General features: G+C 55.4%; 2 protein-coding genes and 1 long non-coding RNA gene across 6 annotated transcripts; 2 read left to right on the forward strand and 1 right to left on the reverse strand.

Moving 5' to 3' along the window:
* Window positions 1–955: 955 nt before the first annotated feature.
* On the forward strand, window positions 956–15,217 carry LOC133151826 (dachshund homolog 2-like). 4 transcript variants are annotated; one of them, XR_009713998.1, is made up of 12 exons: window positions 957–1,831; window positions 8,551–8,657; window positions 10,142–10,252; window positions 10,857–10,988; window positions 11,403–11,566; window positions 11,744–11,843; window positions 12,071–12,184; window positions 12,488–12,591; window positions 12,680–12,827; window positions 12,928–13,059; window positions 13,171–13,290; window positions 14,389–15,217. XR_009713998.1 is itself a non-coding variant. In XM_061275211.1 (12 exons), the coding sequence occupies exons 1-11, from the start codon at window positions 1,257–1,259 to the stop codon at window positions 13,185–13,187; spliced, it is 1,704 nt and encodes a 567-aa protein (XP_061131195.1). In that variant the 5' UTR covers window positions 958–1,256; the 3' UTR covers window positions 13,188–13,224; window positions 14,389–15,217. The 4 variants fall into 4 exon arrangements, 3 of the variants coding, with proteins under 3 accessions (XP_061131176.1, XP_061131195.1, XP_061131186.1); XM_061275211.1 differs by having other exon boundaries at window positions 958–1,831; window positions 13,171–13,224; XM_061275192.1 differs by lacking the exon at window positions 13,171–13,290 and having other exon boundaries at window positions 956–1,831.
* A 1,136-nt stretch (window positions 15,218–16,353) lies between these two features.
* On the forward strand, window positions 16,354–17,401 carry LOC133160716 (uncharacterized). Its single transcript, XR_009715949.1, has 2 exons — window positions 16,354–16,618; window positions 16,704–17,401. It is a non-coding gene; the product is annotated as an uncharacterized LOC133160716 (long non-coding RNA).
* A 14-nt stretch (window positions 17,402–17,415) lies between these two features.
* On the reverse strand, window positions 17,416–18,894 carry cnpy3 (canopy FGF signaling regulator 3). The gene is made up of 6 exons (XM_061291315.1): window positions 18,646–18,894; window positions 18,308–18,434; window positions 18,128–18,224; window positions 17,877–17,999; window positions 17,683–17,800; window positions 17,416–17,608 (listed from the first exon to the last, which is right to left on the reverse strand). Exons 1-6 carry the CDS (start codon window positions 18,842–18,844, stop codon window positions 17,433–17,435), a joined length of 840 nt encoding a protein of 279 aa, XP_061147299.1. The 5' UTR covers window positions 18,845–18,894; the 3' UTR covers window positions 17,416–17,432.
* Between the last annotated feature and the right edge of the window lie 505 nt (window positions 18,895–19,399).

The following is a 19,399-nucleotide window of genomic DNA, read 5'->3' on the forward strand; positions in this document are numbered from 1 at the left end:
TTTCCTTCCCTCCTTCCTTCCCTCCCTCCCTCCCTGCCTGCCCCTTTTCAGTTCTCGGTTGTAGCGTCTCGGTGTGATGGGATTACACGGGATTAGAAAAAGCAGCCGCTCTGTAATCGACACCGCTCAATCCCATTTACGCATGAGTAATTCCTCCTCACTGCTGCTGCTTTTGCTTTTAATCTTCTTTCACCATCTCCCGGTGTCAATTAGTTTGCTTTCAAGCCCCGCCTTCGACTTTGGGCGAGTCACAGGTCAACCTGAGCCAAAGGCGTTTTAGGAATGGATGGAAAACGCTACACTGGTCTTCATTCACGCCGGCCGCGTCGGGAAAAAAGCTTCAAGCGTTAGCGGATTTTTGTTGATGAGTGCCCCTGTTATTTTGACTGTCACATCAAACGGTCGTTTAAGGCTAACCCACCGCGTGAAATGCCATAGACGGGCGGGCTACGAGGAGAGGAAATGAAATGCATAAGGGCATGTGAAAAGCGCGCATCCGCGGCGGCATATGCTCGTTGTCCTCTGCAAAGGATGACGCCGTCCAGGCGGATCCGTCCAGGCGGATGCATCCGTTCTTGCAAATGCCCAAAACTACTCCGGCGTACGTGTCTTTTTCACCAGAAGAAAGAAACGGCGCACCGGTGAGCGCAGCAACCTCACAGTCTTGAGGAGTTTGCTCCCCGTGCCTACGTGCCTTTCCTCCCACATCCCAAAGACACGCACGCCGCACAGGTTGCTGGGAGAAGATAAGCTTGAGACGCTTCAGAGGATGGATGGATGGATGGATGGGTGGAAATACAATAGCTGAATTCGCGGGTGCTGAACTGCGAATATGCATGGGTCCGCTGACCAAACTTTCTGATTGATGAAAGGGAGAGTGGTTAACCCCCCCCCCCCCCTTTCGACCAATCGCAGCGGCTGTCCTGCAGGGCGTGTTGACCGATTGGTCTATTCGTGGCGAGGGCGGGGCCACCACCGAGCTTGAGCGTCCGCTTGCGAGTTTGCTGTCTGTACTTGCCGAGCGAGCGGACTCAGAGGACAGCAAGACAGACAGGTGGGACAGCAAGACAGACAGGCGGGCAGGCGGTCAAGCAGCCAGGCAGGCAGGCAGCCACGCGTGGCCCACGGCCGAGCGACGGTTGACGCGTGGAGAGCGAAACCCACGGCGACGTCACTCCAACGAGCGGACAAAGCAAAAGGGAACACGAGACTCCGGAAGAGTGTCTGTCTGTCCGTCCGTCCAGCGCACTTCCGGCATGTCGCTGCCCGGCTCCCCCGCGCTTTACCGCTTGCCTGAGGAGAAAGTCCACGCTTCAGCGGCTCCCGGCGAAAGCTCCAGCCCCACGCAGCACTCGCACTCGCCGCGGCTCAGCGGCGGCACCGCGCTCGTTGGCTTCCTGCCCGCCGCGGGATGCGCGCTGGCCGGCTTGGGCAACGGCGGCGTCACCCCGCTGGTGCCCGGGCTGCAGGGCGGGCTGGGTTCCCTGGGCTCGCCGACCTTGCCGGGGCCAGGGCCAGGGCCGTGTGGCGAGTGCAAGCTGGTGGAGGTGCACGGCGTCAAGGTGGCCAGCTTCAGCGCGCACGGCCAGGAGCTGATCTGCCTGCCGCAGGTGTTCGACCTCTTCCTGAAGCACCTGGTGGGCGGCCTGCACACGGTCTACACCAAGCTCAAGAGGCTGGACATCACGCCGGCGGTGTGCACCGTGGAGCAGGTCCGTGTGTTGCGGGGGCTCGGCGCCATCCAGCCCGGGGTCAACCGATGCAAGCTCATCTCCAGGACGGACTTTGAGATCCTCTACCAGGACTGCACCAGCGCCAGGTCAGTGAACAGGTGCCCGTTCTCCAACATTTCGCATCCGCTCCGAAGTGCTCGACTTCGACGTCTTCGCTGTGTGGATCTATTCCAACTTAGCTTGTTTCTCCTTTGCCGTCCTGTTGGAAATAGGTTAGAAATGTTCCTTTGCCAACAATGAGGTAGTCAAGAATCGGGCGAACGACGCAGCTGGAAAGCCGTTGTGGCCCACCCGACCTTTTAAACGATATTGACATTCCTCCATGCAGTGAACGAGCCTCGCCCCCCCTGAGCCTCTCTTCAAATTGTGCGCCGGGAAAAGGAAAAGAAGGATGAACTCCCAGGCACTGGGCTCAGCCACTGAGGGAGCGAGCGAGGCAGTCAAAACAGTGCAAGCGGACTTTGCCGCGGGCCAGGTGGGGGCAAGTCGTGGGCCAATTGCCTCTCAATTGGTTGACCCGTTGGAAAAGATGGCAGGAAAAATGTCCCGTTTTGCCCGTTGAGCGAGAGCGAGATGCGCCTGAGCTAGCGAGAGAGAGAGAGAGAGAGAGAGGAAGGCCTTCCGAGTGTTCTTCTGGGCTCTTCTTGTCACGTCAACTTGCCGTCTGAGACAAAACGCGTGCGGAAGACAGAGTCCGCTCGCTGCGCTGAAACATCCCGCTCACGCACCATCAGACTTGTTGGAGTCGCCGTCAATGCCGTGCAAGTCAAGTTAAAGTTAAGTTAAAGTCCCAATGATGGTCACACACACATCTGGGTGTGGTGAAATTTGTCCTCTGCATTGAACCCATCCCCATGTGATTTGAATCCATCCCCTGGGGGAGAGGGGAGCAGTGAGCAGCAGCGATGCCGCGCTCGGGAATCAGTTGGTGATCGAACCCCCCAATTCCAAGCCTTAATGCTGAGTGCCAAGCAGGGAGGCAATGGGTCCCATTTTTAGAGTCTTTGGTATGACCCGGCAGGCCGGCCGGGGTTTGAACCCACAACCTTCCAGTCTCAGGGCGGCGGACACTCTACCACTAGGCCACTGAGCTGTCAAGTCGTTGATGACATCACTGACAGCTGTCTTTGCCTTATTTCGAGACGGAGAAACCCAAAACATAGCATTTGCGTCGTTTGCCGGTGAGCGTGGGAGAAATATGCCCCTCCCTGCCTGCGGCATGCTAACATTGCCTGTGCGTTATCGGTCCTTTTGGACACGGCTACTTTATTGTTTGTACTCCAACCAAGTAATCTGAGGGCGTCCATCTTGGATCATTAACTACGGCAAGCGCATGAGAAAAAAAAGCTTCATAATGCCCGGTGTGCGTGTGTATCGGATGATGTGATAAGACACAAATCATCTTACAGCGCCCTCTTGTCTCGGACTATATTTTCCTTCAAGATCTATTGAAAGACTACACTGAAGCGTCGGAAACAATAGCGGATTTCCCCGTACATTGTGGAGGCCCCACCCACGACGCATTTGCGAGCGGCAACGTCTTTGGATGTGGTGTAGTTGCCGGAGTTTGCGTCCGAGCACCTTGGAGCACCTCGGAGCACCTTGGAGCACCTTGTCACACATGGCGTCTGGACGAAGGAAGGAAGGAAGGAAGGAAGGAAGGAAGGAAGGAAGGAAGGAAGGAAGGAAGGAAGGAAGGAAGGAAGGAAGGAAGGAAGGAAGGAAGGAAGGAAGGAAGGAAGGAAGGAAGGAAGGAAGGAAGGAAGGAAGGAGGTGTTGAAGGCGCAGTGTTGTCTTTTAGCGGGATATGTTTTATCATCGGATGGCTACGAACGCGGGCGCACGTTTGGCGTGCACTTAGCTAGCTGGTGCACTTAGCAGATTGCTTTGGAAATGGCATTAGGGAGCGTCCCTATGGCTTTTCTTTTCCTCCGGGCCGCCAGGTAATCTCTCTCCATCCCTTTTCTCATTTCACGCGCTTCCGGTTCAGTTTGTTGTTCCCCAGCTCTCCTGCGTTCTGTCCTTCAAACACACACACACGCAAGATCGGCTGTGATAAAAGACAACTTGTTATTAAGGAAAACTTTGTCACCCGGTTCAGCCCGACAAACAAACGCACGTCCGTCCCTCCAAGTGTTGCCGTGGAGTAATTGCAGGCCAAATCAGTTCGGAAAGATTGGGCGCGGGCGGTTGCCCGTCCTTTCGAGCAGACAGCGTGTCATTAACGCAAACTTTTAATCAGCCTGTAGACACATGACAGAGGTGTGCGTGTGTCTCCTGACAAACTTCTTTTCTCCTTTTTTCTTTGCTTTCTGACTTGGATGTTTACCGTACCCATCAAGAAGCCCTCGGCAGGCAGGCAGGCAGGCAGGCTGACAGTGTGTTATTAATGAAAACGTATAATAATCCATTTAAAAACATGTCATCTTGATTAGAATAATAACAGTGGTTAAAGCGACCGAGATTTTCACGGACAAACAAACTCATCACTTGCGTGTGCTAAATGTGCCGGTCCAGCCTCCTTCATTTATTTCGGGAGATCCTTTTGTTTTTCCGCCAAGATGGTGGGCGACAACATGAAGACTAATGTGCTGTGCTGGGCTTGATGAAGACGCACGTTTATTACCTGAGCGCAAAAAAGCGTGCGCGTGGTGATAGCTTGTCAGAATCCTCCCGCTCACTGTAATTTTCTCCTCCCAGCGAACAATGTGGCCGTTTGTAACTTCTCCGTGCGTGCGTGCGTGCGTGCGTGCGTGAGGTCTCTGTCTTCTTCCAGCTTTGACTTATCGGTGTCACCCTTAAATCAGCACGACGGGCAGCAGGGCCAGCAAAGGCGTTTGTGGGAAATGCCGTCCACGTTCAGAGCCAAAGCCAGCAAAAGCTTCTCCAACCTCGGAATGAAGCGCGTTTGCATCCTGATACGTTTGACTTTTGGGAGCCCTAACTTTGTTTTGATGTTTGGCTCGCCTCTTTCCTGCTGCCTTTAAAGCAACCCGAACTGGAGCGAACCAGGTCAATTGGACCCTTTTCGTTGCCGTACAAATCAACCTGACAGTGGGGTCCGCTTGTGAGAAAGAAAAACGGTGCAGGATTTAAGACGGCACTTTCAAAGGTTCTGCTTTATAGAAAACAAATAGAGAGTGAATGAAAATGCATTCAATCCAAATCAGAGTTTATCGGACGGATCGAAATCGGCGTCCGTAGAACACCTGTCATTTCACGCGACTGCACAATTGGATCTGGCAAAAAAAAATGCAACTGCTTGACTTTTGGCCATCTCCATTAAAGGCCCCCAAAAAGTCTTTATTCAGTACAAAGGCTGAATTGCTAAACTAAGCGAAGCTAAAGGAAGTGGCGTGCTGCTAATCAGCGGCCTCATTAATCATTTATTTGCTCTCTGCTTGTAACTGAAATGTAAATAGCCTGTTTAACCTCCACACACGTGCGTGTCTGCCCAAGGGGCACCGGAGAGGAGTCTGGAAGGGGCGGGGGCTCTTGCGGGCGGGTCGCTTTCAAGTTACAAAAGAAGTTAATTAAAAATGAAAAAGGAGAGCAGTGGGAGGGGGAGGGGGACGCCGGGGCTGGACGGAGGGATTTGATTGAAAACGGGTGGACAAACACCGCCTAATTGGTAGGGGCCAAAGGGGCACGAGAGGAAAGAAGAAAGAGCGCCAAGAAGAGGCGGGCGGGAAAAAAACAAAGAGGTTGAAAAAGTCCATCGGTCGCCCACTTGCTGCACCTCGCAAGCACGTGGGCACAAAATGGGCTCGAGCCCGTCTCCGTTAGCGCCGTGGAGCCCTCCGCTCGCTCGCTTGTCATCTGATTGAATGGAAGCTCAAAGGTCGCGACCTCTTTCTAAGCCCTGCACCGCTTCTCAGCATTCATCACATAACACACACGCGAGTGATGACCTTCACGCAGTGAGCAAGCTCACTAGAATGTGCGTGCGTGCGTGCGTGCGTGCGTGCATGTGTGTGTTTGTGTGCGCGGGAGTGACCTGCACAAATGGGAAAACACTCAGCCAGGTGAAGCGATGGAGCATTGCACGCACGCACACACAGTATCAAAAGGCTAGTGTAGTGCGTGTGCGTGTGTGCGGTCGTAACAGTGACATCTGCACCGTTGGCTAAACAGCTTGCAAATATGCTGATAAAAGCAATGCCAGCAGCTAAATTTACAACTCCTATAAAAGACACACACACACACACACACACACACACGCACGCTTGCACCCGGAGGACGTATTATTGTGAGATTTATGATGTGCGTGCGTTTGGCTTTATTACGGTTTCCAAGACAGCAAAGTGTCCATGTAAGCAAGCTTGTGTGTGTGTGTGCAGCTGTGTGTGTCTCCACCATCAAACTTGAGCAGCGATGCTAGCTGGATTTGCACTGGGCTCAGTGGGCAAAAGCCACGAGGAACTCGCTCTCTCTCTCAGTCATGCTTGTAGGCCCTGTCCCCCTCCCTCCTTCCTTCACGTAAAGGGAGGGAGACGGAAGGGCCGTTTGTTTTTGTTGGTTTGGCTCGCCAGGCGGCCTTTCCGACCATATTATTTGTGCCGCGTTTGCGCTTGCCGTCTCCTTTGTTTGGAGTGACCTACAAAATGGCCGGCCCGGTTGTTGTGCGCCGGCCGCCAGCCGTCAGGACAGCGGGCGGCGGCACAACCCGAGCGGCGTCTTTTGAAAGACAATTGGCCGAGTGCGATTCTCGCAATGAGTTTGAGGCAAGCGCGCGCTCTGTGCCATGCACACGTGCGCATGCGTGCGGGCGGGCGGGCGGGCGGGCGGGCTCACTCTGTGAGCCTAATATTGATTCAGCTGTTGGCGTTGTGCACGACTCATCAAAGTGGACTTCTTGAAGGATCCGGGCTTGACCTTCTCAGCGCGTGTGTTTGTGTGTGTGCGCACGTGATACAAGACGCAACAATTTTAGCTCTCTGGCCGTCGGCTGATTCTCCCCGTCCTTTGTCCTTACTCCCTCGTTCCCTTCTTATCCAAATGGAGGACACAGACAATCCAATAAAGTCGTCCCCCCCCCACCCCCACCACCAGCACTTGTCTCTCAACAGCTGTGGCGTGCGGCGCCTGCGAAGCACCGACTCAGCAGAAAAGGAGGATGGCACCCTGTGAGTGGGACAGCGGGAAAAAAACAGGCATCAAGGAAAGCGTTGCTTTGTCTCCTCGTGCGCCAACAGCCTAACCCCAGTCCAGCCAAAAGCGCTGGCTGGCTGACGGAATCCTTACTTTGATCGGTTCCTTAAGGCGCCCCCCCACGACGTTGCAGCGCCGTGGTCGTGTCGCTGGAGGTGAAGTTTACCTTTGGTTTGGAGCCGAGACAGCCCGACAGATGGAAGATGGCGGCGAGCGCTGGAGGACTTAAGTGATGGCGGAGGGATGACACTTGGGCGAGGCATCGACTCATGGATGGGGGGAGGGAGGGAGAGATGTGGAGGGGGTGGCTGGCAACCCCCGGGAAGAGATGACAGGGCCGAGAGGAGAGAGGCCGATCCATGACACGTGACACCGACGTAACGGCCGTTTATCACGCCGGCGTACCGAGGTCTGACCTCCGCAGAGAACAAAAAGCCGCGGAGAAAATCCCACTTGAAGCTCTCTTGCCATTCGTTGGACCCACGGCGCCGTCCGACCGCTCTCGTCAGCTGCCTGCCGCACGTAGCTGTAAGCGAGACGCCTCCCTCCGTCTTAGGCCCAGGGCAGCGGGTTCGGCTCACTTGGCTGTTTCTTCATCTGTCATGGACCCCATAACAGACACCCCCCCCCCCAATTATTCGTGCTCTACTTCTCTTAACGATCGCTCCTTGTTCTCGTTGGACGGTAAGGAAACATCCGTCCGCCGGCAAAAGCATCCGTCCGTCTCTCTGCCCGTGTGACTGTCGGTCCGCCCGCAATGATTTTGCCATCAACCAAGGTCTGATTTTTCGTGCGATGAAAGCGAGCGGCCACCCATTGGACAAAAATGATTTGCTTTCCGAAAGGGCAAGTGGCGGCGGCCTCGCCCAGTGAGAGACGTGACCTCCATTTGGCCGCTTTCGCCACCAAGTGTCCATCCACCGCGCGCGAGCTTTAAATGCCTGCTTCCGTTTGTTCGCTGTCACAAAACAGAACTCCTGCGCTCTCGGATGGAGGAGGCGGGGTCTGGCGAGCCAGATGAGAGATGCCGGCTAAAGAGGGGGCACGGAGCGGCGCCGCCTTCACTAAACTGCGTGACCTCCGCCCGTCTCCCGCTAAATCAATCCGTCAGCCGGCCGACGGCGCTCGCGACAAAATATTGATCCGGGCTCCGTCGCCATAGAAACGGCCATTGGGAGAGCGGGAGACGGCGCGGCGTGTGAGTGCCGAGACTTGCTTGAAGGCGGCTGGACCCCAGCGCCATCGTTTGGCGACTCAGCTCCGAGATCTACTAGTTAGGCCGCTCCAGGTTAACAAACGGAGGTCAGCGCCTGCGTGCCTGTACGCCTGCGTGGCTGCCTGCGTGCCTGTACGCCTGCGTGGCTGCCTGCCTGCCTGCGTGGCTGCCTGCCTGCCTGCCTGCGTGCATGCGTGCCAGGAACGTGTGACCTGCACTTTGCGCAGAGAACAAATGACCGACGTACGGCGATGTAAACAAATGACTCTTTGAACAAGGTGTGATTTTCAAATGGGCTGCTGCAAATTTGCCATATTGGCTGATGGCACTTGACATGACAGAGTGGAGAATTTTTGCAGGCTTAAAAGAAAGTTCATCATTTTCTCTGTGTAGCGTTGCATTTGTGATTTGTCCTCACTTCCTTTGTCTCTCTCTCTCTCTCGCCCGCAGCTCTCGTCCGGGTCGTCCTCCCAAGCGCTGTTCTTTGGGCGCCGGTGGCGACAGCCCGAGGCTTCTTCACCCGGGCCTGCTGTCCCCCAACCTGCTCTCTCACACCGGTCAGTAGCGCTGCCTGCCTGCGTGGCTGCCTGCCTGCGTGGCTGCCTGCCTGCGTGGCTGCCTGCCTGCGTGGCTGCCTGCCTGCCTGCATGGCTGCCTGCCTGCCTGCGTGGCTGCCTGCCTGCCTGCGTGGCTGCCTGCCTGCCTGCCCGCCTGCCTGCCTGCCTGCCTGCCTGCCTGCCTGCCTGCCTGCCTGCCTGCCTGCCTGCCTTCCTAGAAGAAGGGAGGAAATGCTCGGAGGTGAAGTGGTGCAGGCGGGACGCCTCCCGGTCTCCCGGCTCTGTCCTTCCCTCCTCGCTTTTGCCTCCTCTCTCCTTCCACCTTTGATCTTCCTCCTGCCATCATTGATGTGTTTCGGGACATACGGACACGGCTCACTCCGGCATTGGCACGCGCTATGAGTTGAGTTTGGTGAGCACGAGTGCATCCCAGACAAAGCGTTGGCTGACTTCAGATCGCTCAGCGTCGCTTTCGGGCTCCACCTCGTCGGGTGGCCGCGACGACGCTTTTGACCATCTCGTCGACCGACCTTCTCCGCTCGAGAGCGGCCTGTTTTAAAAATAGCTTGACCGTAGGATGGAAACGGGACAGCTGTCGTCACGCCCGTTGTCCCTTGTAACGGAAGAGCGCCAAATTCAACTTTACAAATCGGCAAGAAAAGCCAAAGTGGTCTCGAGGCCTTTTGCACCCTGCGGACCGAATCAATTTGGCCCGATCCAGACACACACACACACGGCGTGTCGAGTGAGAGACCAGACGGAACCTTTTCCCAAAAAAAAGAGCAACGAAAACAAAATGGCCGACTTAAGTGCTGCGGCGCAGCCATTAAGTCCGTCGGCCCGGGCGCTCACGGGAGCGTAGAAAACAATCGTGACTTTCTAAATCCAGAACACAAAAGAGCAATTGCTCTCTTTTGCTCTTTGTTGTATGCGCACTGTCATCCCGTCTCTCAGAGTCATCAAATATTGAGCAGCCAAATGGGTCGGGGGGGGGGGAGCGGGCGGGCGGGCGAGCGAGCGGGTCCGAGACGCCGTCACGACAAAAGCGAGGCCGCCTGTTCTGCCGCCGTGCTAGTTTGCTCACTAACTCACAATGGGCCTTCTGTGAGCCGCGACGGTCGAGCCGCCGACCCAAGTGAGGCGAGACGTCGGACCGCCGACAGACGGAGCGGCGGATCAAACTGCGTCTTCACTCCTCAAATTTGGGGCAGTGACGTGTCGCGCTGCGATGGGGGGCAGGGAGGGGGGAGGGGAGCATCCCTCTCACTCTGCTGCCTGTTGTGTACAGAAGTCAGTTCCGGGTCAGCGCACAGAGTACAAAAGCGCGTGTGCACGGACGACGCGTACAGGCCACGTGGACGGGCGCTTTATGATGTCCTCAGGGGGTCTGAAACGCTCCAACCAAAGGTGCATATTGACCACTGTGTGTGTGTGCGTGTGTGTGTGCGCACATGTGTGGGTGGGTGTGCGTGCGTGCGCGTTAGGCCTTACAGCGGCCGCCATGGCTGAACTCCAGAAGCTGCACAAGATGAAGATGATGATGAGGCTGCAGAACGGAAACGAATCGGACAACGACGACCTGCACTCCAACGCAGGTAGCTCACACAAACACACGTGTGCACAAATAGCATTGACACGTGTGTGTGTGTGCGTGTGGGTGAAACCTCCGGCAAGGTGCAGAGTGCAACGTCGGCCTATACAGTTGCACCTGCGTCTTCGTGGAGTACCGTGCTGTCCGCCGATGGCTTTTGACGTTGCGCCTGCCTGCCTGCCTGCCTGCCTGCCTGCGTGCGTGCGTGCGTGGGTGCGTTTCCGCTCGAAAAGCATTCGACAAAGAGTCCATTATATGTGGGTGTGAATTATTGAAGAACGCAACAAAGGGAAGAGCCGGCCGGCCGGCCGGCCCCGACCGACCGGGCACTTTCCGAGGAGCGTTTTGTCCTCTTGTTGTTTCCTTTTGCTTTTCTTCTGACCACAAACGTAAAGACGTTGCGAGCGAGGCGGGAAAAGACAGACGCAGGTCGAGAGGGCAAACGTTTTTTTCAACGGGATCGGGCCCAGCTGACACGCGCAATAATCCAGAGAGATTCCAACTCATGAAGATAGATGAGAAGTGGGGAGGCCGGGTCGGGCCACAATTGCTGACAGCCGCTTTTGCGGGATGTTGTTGTCTTTCATGCCTTCTGTACGTGTGCCCAGGAGGGAGTGAGTGCTCCTGGGACAAGGAGCGCCCAAGCGACAGACCCGGAGAAGGAGCGGCGGCCGCGGCAGCGGCAGCGGCAGGGCGGGCCCTGGCTTTGGGAGCCCTCAGCCAGCAGCAGCTGGCCAACAGTGAGCAAGCGCACTCACCCTCAGCTGTGTTTGTGTGTGTGTGTGTGTTTGGGTGTGTGTTTGGGTGCGTGCGTGCGTGCGTGTGCTCATCGTCACGATAAGCTTGACGAAAAAGCCAATGCGATTTGTTCATGCGGCCCATTTCAGCTGCGGCCATCTCGCATACTAAGACTTTACTCGGATTCATCGGCGTTGAGGGAGGTGACGCACAAACACTCCCGTTGATTGTCGTCACGTTGACCCCGGAGGGAGGGAGGGAGGGAGGGAATGCGGGCGGGCGGGCGGAGGGGGAGCGCTTTTGCGTGCGTGCGTGTGCGTCTGAACGTTGGACAGCATGTCGCGCGCGGCAGGCATTCAAATATGGCAAAATGAGAAACGTCAGCTAGCTAGCCTTAAGTCTTGTCCGTGCGCCAGGACTGGAGCTGCCCTTTGTGATGATGCCCCACCCGTTGCTGCCCGTGGGCCTGCCGCCCGCCTCGGTCGCCATGGCCATGTCGCAGATGAACCAGCTCGGCACTATCGCCAACATGGCCGCCGCCGCTCAGCAGATCCACCTGCGCCAGACGCCTGTCATCAAGGTGCTTGCTTTCTTTCTTTCTTTCTTTCGACGGATTGCGTCATAAAGTCGCCATGAGCAAATTGATCCGCTAAAAATGTAGGCCAAACGCCGTCGACAACAACGGGAAGGAAGGGATTTGGGAAATGGAAACGTCCCGCGGGGTTCACTTCCTGTACGTATTTGTGCTGTCGGGCAGGAGCGCGCGTGCCGCAGTCCCTCGCCCTCTGCCGACGAGACGGACACTCCTCGGCGGTCGCGGACCAGTAGCTCCGCCTCCAGCTCACCGGAAAGACTCGGTATGCGGGACCTTTCCTTTTCTTTCTTCTCTTAATAGCTCGAGACACGGAAAGAAAAGAAAAAAGTTTCTTGTGACTCTCGATGAAAGAACGGAGAAGACGGACGTGCTGGAGCACGCCTCAAAATGGGCCACATGATGTCAAATTCCAGAAAGGGGCTAAGAGGAATTCCTCTTCATTCCCACTTGAGCTCGCCACTTGTTTTTTTTGCTCTCTTTATTTCGAAGGAAAACTTGAAATCAATGGCATGCTTCCGATTCCGACTCGGTCGGGTTCTCCTTCTTCGGGCCCGCTGTGGACGGACGCTGCGACGCCTGCGGAGAATATGGCAAAGGACAAAGGTGAGGCGCAAAGGACACAACGGCGACATATTGGGGGGGCGCTCCGCACAGGCTCGAACGAACGAGCTTTTTTTGGCGCCGTTCCTTGACATTTGATTTCATTTTGCGGAATGGTAAAATGTCATGTCCCGCCGCTGTAAACTCCTTTTGGTGGATTCCACTCTTTGTGTGTTTCTCCCTGGCGAGCGCTGTTGATCTGGCAAAAGGCGCCGGCTTTTGGCCCGGCTCGGCGGGTACAAGGCATTCCCGCAACTGCGGCGGTTGGGCAACGCCGCTTCCAAATAAAACACGCGCTTTCCGCAGAAGACCAAGCCTCGCCGGGACGAGCCCCGCCCGCCACCTTCCCCGCCCCGTTTCTTTTCGCCGATAGCCTGTCGTCTGTGGAGACGCTCCTCACCAACATACAGGTGCCGCCGCCGCCGCCGCCGCCGCCGCTGCCACTCCTTTCCTTTCCTTTTATCAACAAAGCATGCATATGCGGGTGCGGCGTTCCAGGGCCTCCTGAAGGTGGCGGTGGAGAACGCCCGCGTGCAGGACAAGCAGATCCAGGCGGAGAAAAGGGAGCTGAAGATGGAGCTGGACCGCGAACGAGAAATGAGAGAGAGCCTGGAGCGCCAGCTGACCTCGGAACTGCAGAGCAGAGGTCTCGCTCGCTCTCTCTCTCGCTCGCTCTCTCGCCGTCTCTCTCGGGTCGCGTGTTGGCAGCCGCTCCCAAACGGCTTCGCCCTCTGCTCTGCCCGCAGTGTCCTTCCAGAAACGTCTGAAGAAGGAGAAGAAGGCCAAGAGGAAGCTGCAGGAGGCACTGGAGTTTGAGTCCAAGCGCAGACGGCAGCCGGGGGGTGAGGACGCCAGGGAACTCTCGCCCGAGCCCGACGGTACTGACACGGGTTCTTTTCAGTCTCGGTTCACGCGTGCCCTCCAAAACCCGGGCTCTTATCCTCAAAACCAAAGAATACATTTGCCGTCCGTGGTTGCGTGTCGTGCAGATGCCGCCTCCCTTTGACCGGCAGGACCGACTCGACGGGAACCCCCGAGACAAGGTTGGCAAAACCAAACGCGTGTGTGCCGCCGTCCTGCCTGCCTGACGTTGACAAGCTTTGTTGTGGGTGAGTGGCGTGAGCCAGCCAGCCAGCCAGCCAGCCAAATCCACACTGGTGTGGGACGGACGGGCAAGCCTCGTTCCCACTGGGAAATCGAGTTGCCTTTTTTGGGACCTCCTCTCAAGACGTAGTTGTTCAAAGGCCAACCATCGGGCCGAGAACATTTCTCCCTCCCTCTCTCCCAGAGGCCTTTTCCTGGCGGCGGTGGGCCGAGCAGAGCGGATGCCGTGCGCGGGCGCAAAGCGGGCTTAAGTAGCGCTTGCTCTCGCTAACGTGCTAAGCGTCGCCATAGCGGCGGTTGTAACGCGCACGCTCCAGCCTTCCCCCTCTTCATTAAGGAGTGGAGAGAAAAATGCTGAATCCAAAGAAATCCAAAGCGAGGACGGGGAGCTTTTATGGGAAAGGTTGCGTCAGGAGGAGGAGGAGGAGGAGGAGGAGGAGGAGGAGGAGGAGGAGGAGGAGGAGGAGGAGGAGGAGGAGTGCCTGCGAGCGAGCGAGCGAGGCAAAGGAGGCCAGCGGGAGGAAGGCTTGAAAAATGGCACCTTGTCGCCAGCAACGGCCGTCCACACGCCTCGGGTTCTCCGCTGCCTTTTACGACGGGCAGAAAACGGGTCAGGCTCAGAATAACCAAAGACGCGGGACGTGAGCGATGGGATGGGAAGGGAAGGGAAGGGAAGGATGGGGCTAGGAGGGCTCCTTAGCAAAGGGCAGCAGATGAAGAGCACAAAGACGAGTAGCAAAACAGAGAAGGTTGTCACTCGGAGCTCGGCCCCCCCAGACGGGAACACTTTGCAACCTTGGCAGAAAACAATGACAGCGAGAAAGGGGGGGGGGGGGGGGGAGAACGATGACTCGGCTCTGCTCCTTTCTCGGGCCGAGAGCGAACAAGTACCACGGCTGGCGCTCGCCTCTGTTCTTTTGACTCCGGAGCATCATTTTCACATCACAAGCGGAAAAGGTCTCGGCGTCGACGCCTGCATCATGCGTGTTAGGTCCAGGCCGTCTGCCGACCGATTGGTCTGTCCGTCCGGTTCCGGAATCGCTCCTTGTCGGTTGATGCGCCAACCGGAGTCACGTGATTGTTTTGTTTTGTCTTTCGATCAGAATCTCTGGCTTTCCTGAAGACCACCGTCACGTTCTAGAAATGTGATATCAGCCCAACGCCACGGCATTCTCCTCAACAAATCTTTGCCTCGGACGGACGGACGGACGGACGGACGGACGGAGGTCGGGCGGGGCGAGGCGGGACGCAGCAAAACGTCACCTTGTTTTCTGTGCGCATGCTGGCGCAAGTGGCGGATTTGGAACAACGGGAGCGCACCTCATGGGCTGGCCCACTCCGATTGGACGGGAGTCAAGCCGACGCCACAAGGAGACTCTTGAACAAAAGAACTTTCTTTGTCTTGTGTCTCACTTCCTTCCTTTTCTGTGGTTTGACTCCTCCAGTTTTGTTTGGAGTGTTTTTGTGGGGGGAAAAAAGCAAAGTTTTTCCTCTCCCGCTCTTTGTGAATTGGAGAAGAACGGCAGGCAGGCAGGCAGGCACAAATTGGTGGCCCTTGCCTTTCCTCAGCCAGCGATGGGTGTCTCCTCCTTCCTCGCTTATAGTCGATGTCCCCCTAATGGAAAGCTGAGCGCGCGACGGACGGACGAACCGCAGTATGAGAAGGGATGGACGAGAAACGATGGAGGGAACGAGGAAGGATGGAGAGGGGACAACGTGGAGGACGTGAGTAACCACAACCGACAAACACTTTGAGGTAACGGCGGCCATGGCCAGGCCTGAACCACTTCCAAACGGAAACAAAAATCAAATCACCATTGTTTTTTTCCCCCTCAATATTGTGATTGCCGTGTCAAGGTCCTAATTCCATGTTTTTTGAGGTCTTTTCTTTTTATACAAGCACAGCAATAAATAAAGCCCGTTTACAATTCATGCGATGCGTTTTGGCTGTAGAGCTTCGACGCAAATGGATTGAAGGAGCGTCTATTTATCCACTTTGTTCACAAAGTTATACCACACCAGCGAAGGTCATCAATCAGATGACATCAGTGATGCAAAAAAAGTCGCTTCCATTTTGGAGTCTTTGTGAATGAAAGCTTTCTCAAGCACTCAACTTAGACACGCAGAGTTCTGAGAGAGAGAAGCAGTGTGAATGTTTTTTTCGTTCTTTCCCCAAATTGCAGCCGTCGCGATGTGCAAATCGCATTCGCTTTCGGCTTGTCGTTTTCTTTCTTGGAGAACGACCACTCGAGAGGGGGAGGTGTGACAACGATGCCCTCGGCCTCTGCTTCTCTCCCTCCTTTCGCCTTCCAAAATGGGCTGTTTGTTCTTGGTGGCAGGCCCTGAAGCGCGTGCTAATGCTGGCCCGCCCGTGTGAAAGTGGCATGTGACACCTTTCCGCTCCAAATGCCATTAGCACGTTAGCGTACGTATTTGCGCTCCCAGGTGACAGCGTCCTTGCCACCGTAGCCCAACGTGAGCAGCATTTGCCAGCGAGTTGGATCATCTTGTCGATCCCTCAACCTATCTAGCGCTCCTGAATCTTTTTTTTTCCTCCACAAATGTCTGGTCACGTCTTCTGTTTGCGCCTAACCTTTGGGCCTGCTAAATGGTCAAATGACATGGACACAGCGCAGTAATGATGTCGCTCTTTGGTGACATCTGCTTCCAATGGCATGCGGCCGGAATCAAACACCACTAAAGGCTCGCCCTGTTTCATTCAAGCCTCCTCGAGCGAGGGCTAAACGCTAAGAACGTGCACTGTTTTTCAAGTGAAAAGTGCTCCAAGCGGCCAAGGCAGAAGAGAAAGCCTTGAATGCGAAATGGATGCACGTCGTCAAGTGACATGATGGATCAGCGGGACAACCGAGATCCGTGTTGGCTCGTGAGTCGACGATTCGTTCATAAGAACGAATCTTTTCAGTGAACGGATCACTTAATGAAGTTATTCGTTCTTTTTTCAGTTCATATGACTTCACTGCAATGACGTAATTAACCGTAGGCGTCGGTAATGCGCATTGAAGCTGGTGCGACCTCGCCGTAAAAGAAAACGAAGAAGAAAAAATGCCGCAACTTCCCGTTCACGAACGAGTCAGTCGATAGCGTTTTCCACCTGCGATGCGATAAAGCTGGCCCCAAACGAAACAGACTATTTTCCTTGCACTTTGCGTGGGGTGGGGTGGGTGGGGGGCCAGCTTCACGCAGGTGCCAATGGCTGATGCGGCGGCGGCAAGTGCCGCCCGCCAGCCCGTTTCTCGCTGCAGTTTGTCTTCGTTGCACTCGCCTTAAACATGCCCTGGATAGAGGGAGGCTTCGTTCGACGCCATATCCGAGGTGGGAAGACATTTTCAACTAGTTTTTGTCGTCGTTTGATGACAAAATTGCGAACGACTCAAGATATGTCATGTTTTTTGTTTAGTCGTAATGCTTGATCGCGTTTTGACGCGATAGTGAGCGGTGGATTAAGTCGGGCAAGTCTGAAGGCACCACCGCTTCAGGTAAGGCACCACCGCTTCAGGTAAGGCACCACCGCTTCAGGCAAGGCACCACCGCTTCAGGCAAGGCACCACCGCTTCAGGTAAGGCACCACCGCTTCAGGCAAGGCACCACCGCTTCAGGTAAGGCACGTGACATCGTTAACTTGGTGAGCTTGGCATCGATTCTTGACGCAGAATCGTGGCTCTCTCCAGCGGCGATAACGTGACATTGCAATGTCCCCGGATCATTCTTGTTGAACTCTGCCTCCCTCCAGGGGTACAACGTTGACATTACAACACCTTAGCGTTGTGTCTGATTCCATTTTTGCTAATGGTGCACAGTCCGTGTTGAAGAGATTCGAAAACTTTTGAAAGTATACTCGGGCAACTGGCAACAAAGTTGAGCCATTGAACCTGATGGGAGCCCAGAGACCCCCCCACCCATCCCCAACCACAGTGAATTGTTCCATCTAGAAAACTTTATTGAACAACAGAAACGGCACAGCAGCAAGCACATAAAACTGGGAAATGCACACGCATTGCACTTCATCTTAAATAGACACGCACGCATCCAGCATGAGCAGTCAAATGTTTTTGTTGTAGCAAAAGTGAGGCCCCCCCCCCAAAATCCTCACGAGAACCCCCCCCCCCCCCCCTAAAAAAAAAGATCCTCACAGCTCCGCCTTAGTCCCAGACTCCCGGGACCGAGTCCCCTGCGCGTCCGGGTCCGCTGTCTTTGCTTTCTTCTCCCTTTTTTTCTTGCTATCAACTCCTTCACTCTTCTTGTGTTGTGCGATAGCTGCCCGGTCTCCCTTCCTTTTGGGTGCCCACTCCTCCTTCAAGCAGGCTGGGCAAAGAACATTTAGCGCTCAGCGTTGCCGTCGTTGCGTGCGCGAGTGCGTGCGTGCGCGCGCGAGTCACCTGCGTCCTGTCCTTTGAGCACGTGCTTCTCGCACAGGTATGTGGTCAAGTCTTCTTCCTGGCTGCCTCTGTACCAGTCCTCAATCACGTCCTCGTATTGCTCCACCAACACGTCACACTGACACAGACACAGACAGACACAGGTTGCGTTCACGGCACGGAATTGAACCCGCCCGGCACCCGCCCACATTTACCCGCTTCTTGAGGTCCGACACCTCCGCCGACGTCTCGTTCCACAGCTCGTACGGGATGTCCATGACCACGTTGACGCCTTTATTGACCAGGCCGTGCAGCGTGGAGAAGGTCTCGGACATGCCCTGCGACGGACAAAGTCTTCTGGATGGCGCAAAGGAGCTCGGGCGCGGCTCGACTCACCTTGGCGAAGCGGTCGCTGGCGCGGCTCGACTCACCTTGGCGAAGCGGTCGCTGGCGCGTATCGACTCACCTTGGCAAAGCGGTTGCTGCCGCTTCTCTCCTTGTGCAGGTTGTACTCCAAGAGCCGCTGACACACGTTCTCCACCACCTCGATGAAGCGCAGGTCACTGAAGAGGGAGGGCAGGACAGGACAGGACGGGCTTTTGAGGCACGCTAGAGAAAAGCAGTTAGCGCCAGCTAGCGTACTTACGACTTGACGTATTTGATGGGCGGAGCTCCCTTGCTGTCAATGAAACGGTAGTTGCGGTCGATGACTTCCTTGGTCTTTCCTGTTTCGTCGAAGGCGGACTTCATCTCGATGCTGACAAACTTGCACACTGAAAAGAAACATCGATAATATCGTGACAGCCGGCAGTTGCTTTTCTTCCATCAATGTCTGGTGAATTGGTTTCTTTTCAATGCACCGATTGAGGACGTCGCATGTGATACTACGTATTGATTAACAGCATGACTGTATGATATGACGATATAACCACCTGCTGTTTCCGGGTGTTTGAAGTGCATTGTGGGTGGTTGCTTATCGCTTACCTTCACAGTTGTCCGGAAGGTGCACCCACTCGTCGTCGCCGTCGTGCTTCGCCGCCGTCCCGGCCGCGGTGACGCTCACCAAAAGCCAAAAACGAGCCGCTAAAGTCATTCCGCCCGCCAGCCTGGGTTGGACTCGCTCGTTTGGTCCTGTAAGAAGTTTAGGAAACGGGTTTATTTGATACCGCTTTCGATGGCTCATCTCAACTGAGAGCACTTCCGCTCTCGGCTCGGCTCGGCTCTTCACCCACCAATCAGAGAGAAAGAAGTGGCACAGGCCCGACCAATCAGGATGCAGTATACACCGGCAGAGGCGCAGTGCAGCTTGACGCAGCTGCGCTCAGTCGTGGTGCTAGTTTGTGTTTCTTTTCATGTTCCACACGAGGGCGCTGCCCACCGCCTAAAACAAATGCCCCTTCAAATAACGTTGCGACGAGTTTGCAACTTTACATACCTAAATCAATGCTACGTATATGTATTTTACTCTGACACACACTCCGCTTTTTTGGGGGTATGGAATAGCGAGAGCGATTTTCCAAAATATGAGCTACAAGAAAATAATCAAGAAGTGGAGGCTCATTGCAGATACTAAATTAGACGCTGGTCACTGTAGAACCAAAACGGACCTGTCAGAATCAGAATGGTGCCGACAGGCACTGTAGTACTAGTAGCTGAGGGTGAAAAAAACCGAAGCAAGGCTAACTAAACACAGAATCATGGTGGCAAACTCTTATCCCTTCTATTGTCGAGGATGATG

The sequence above is a fragment of the Syngnathus typhle genome, linkage group LG1 (genome assembly GCF_033458585.1).
Source record: "Syngnathus typhle isolate RoL2023-S1 ecotype Sweden linkage group LG1, RoL_Styp_1.0, whole genome shotgun sequence".
Classification (NCBI taxonomy): domain Eukaryota; kingdom Metazoa; phylum Chordata; class Actinopteri; order Syngnathiformes; family Syngnathidae; genus Syngnathus; species Syngnathus typhle.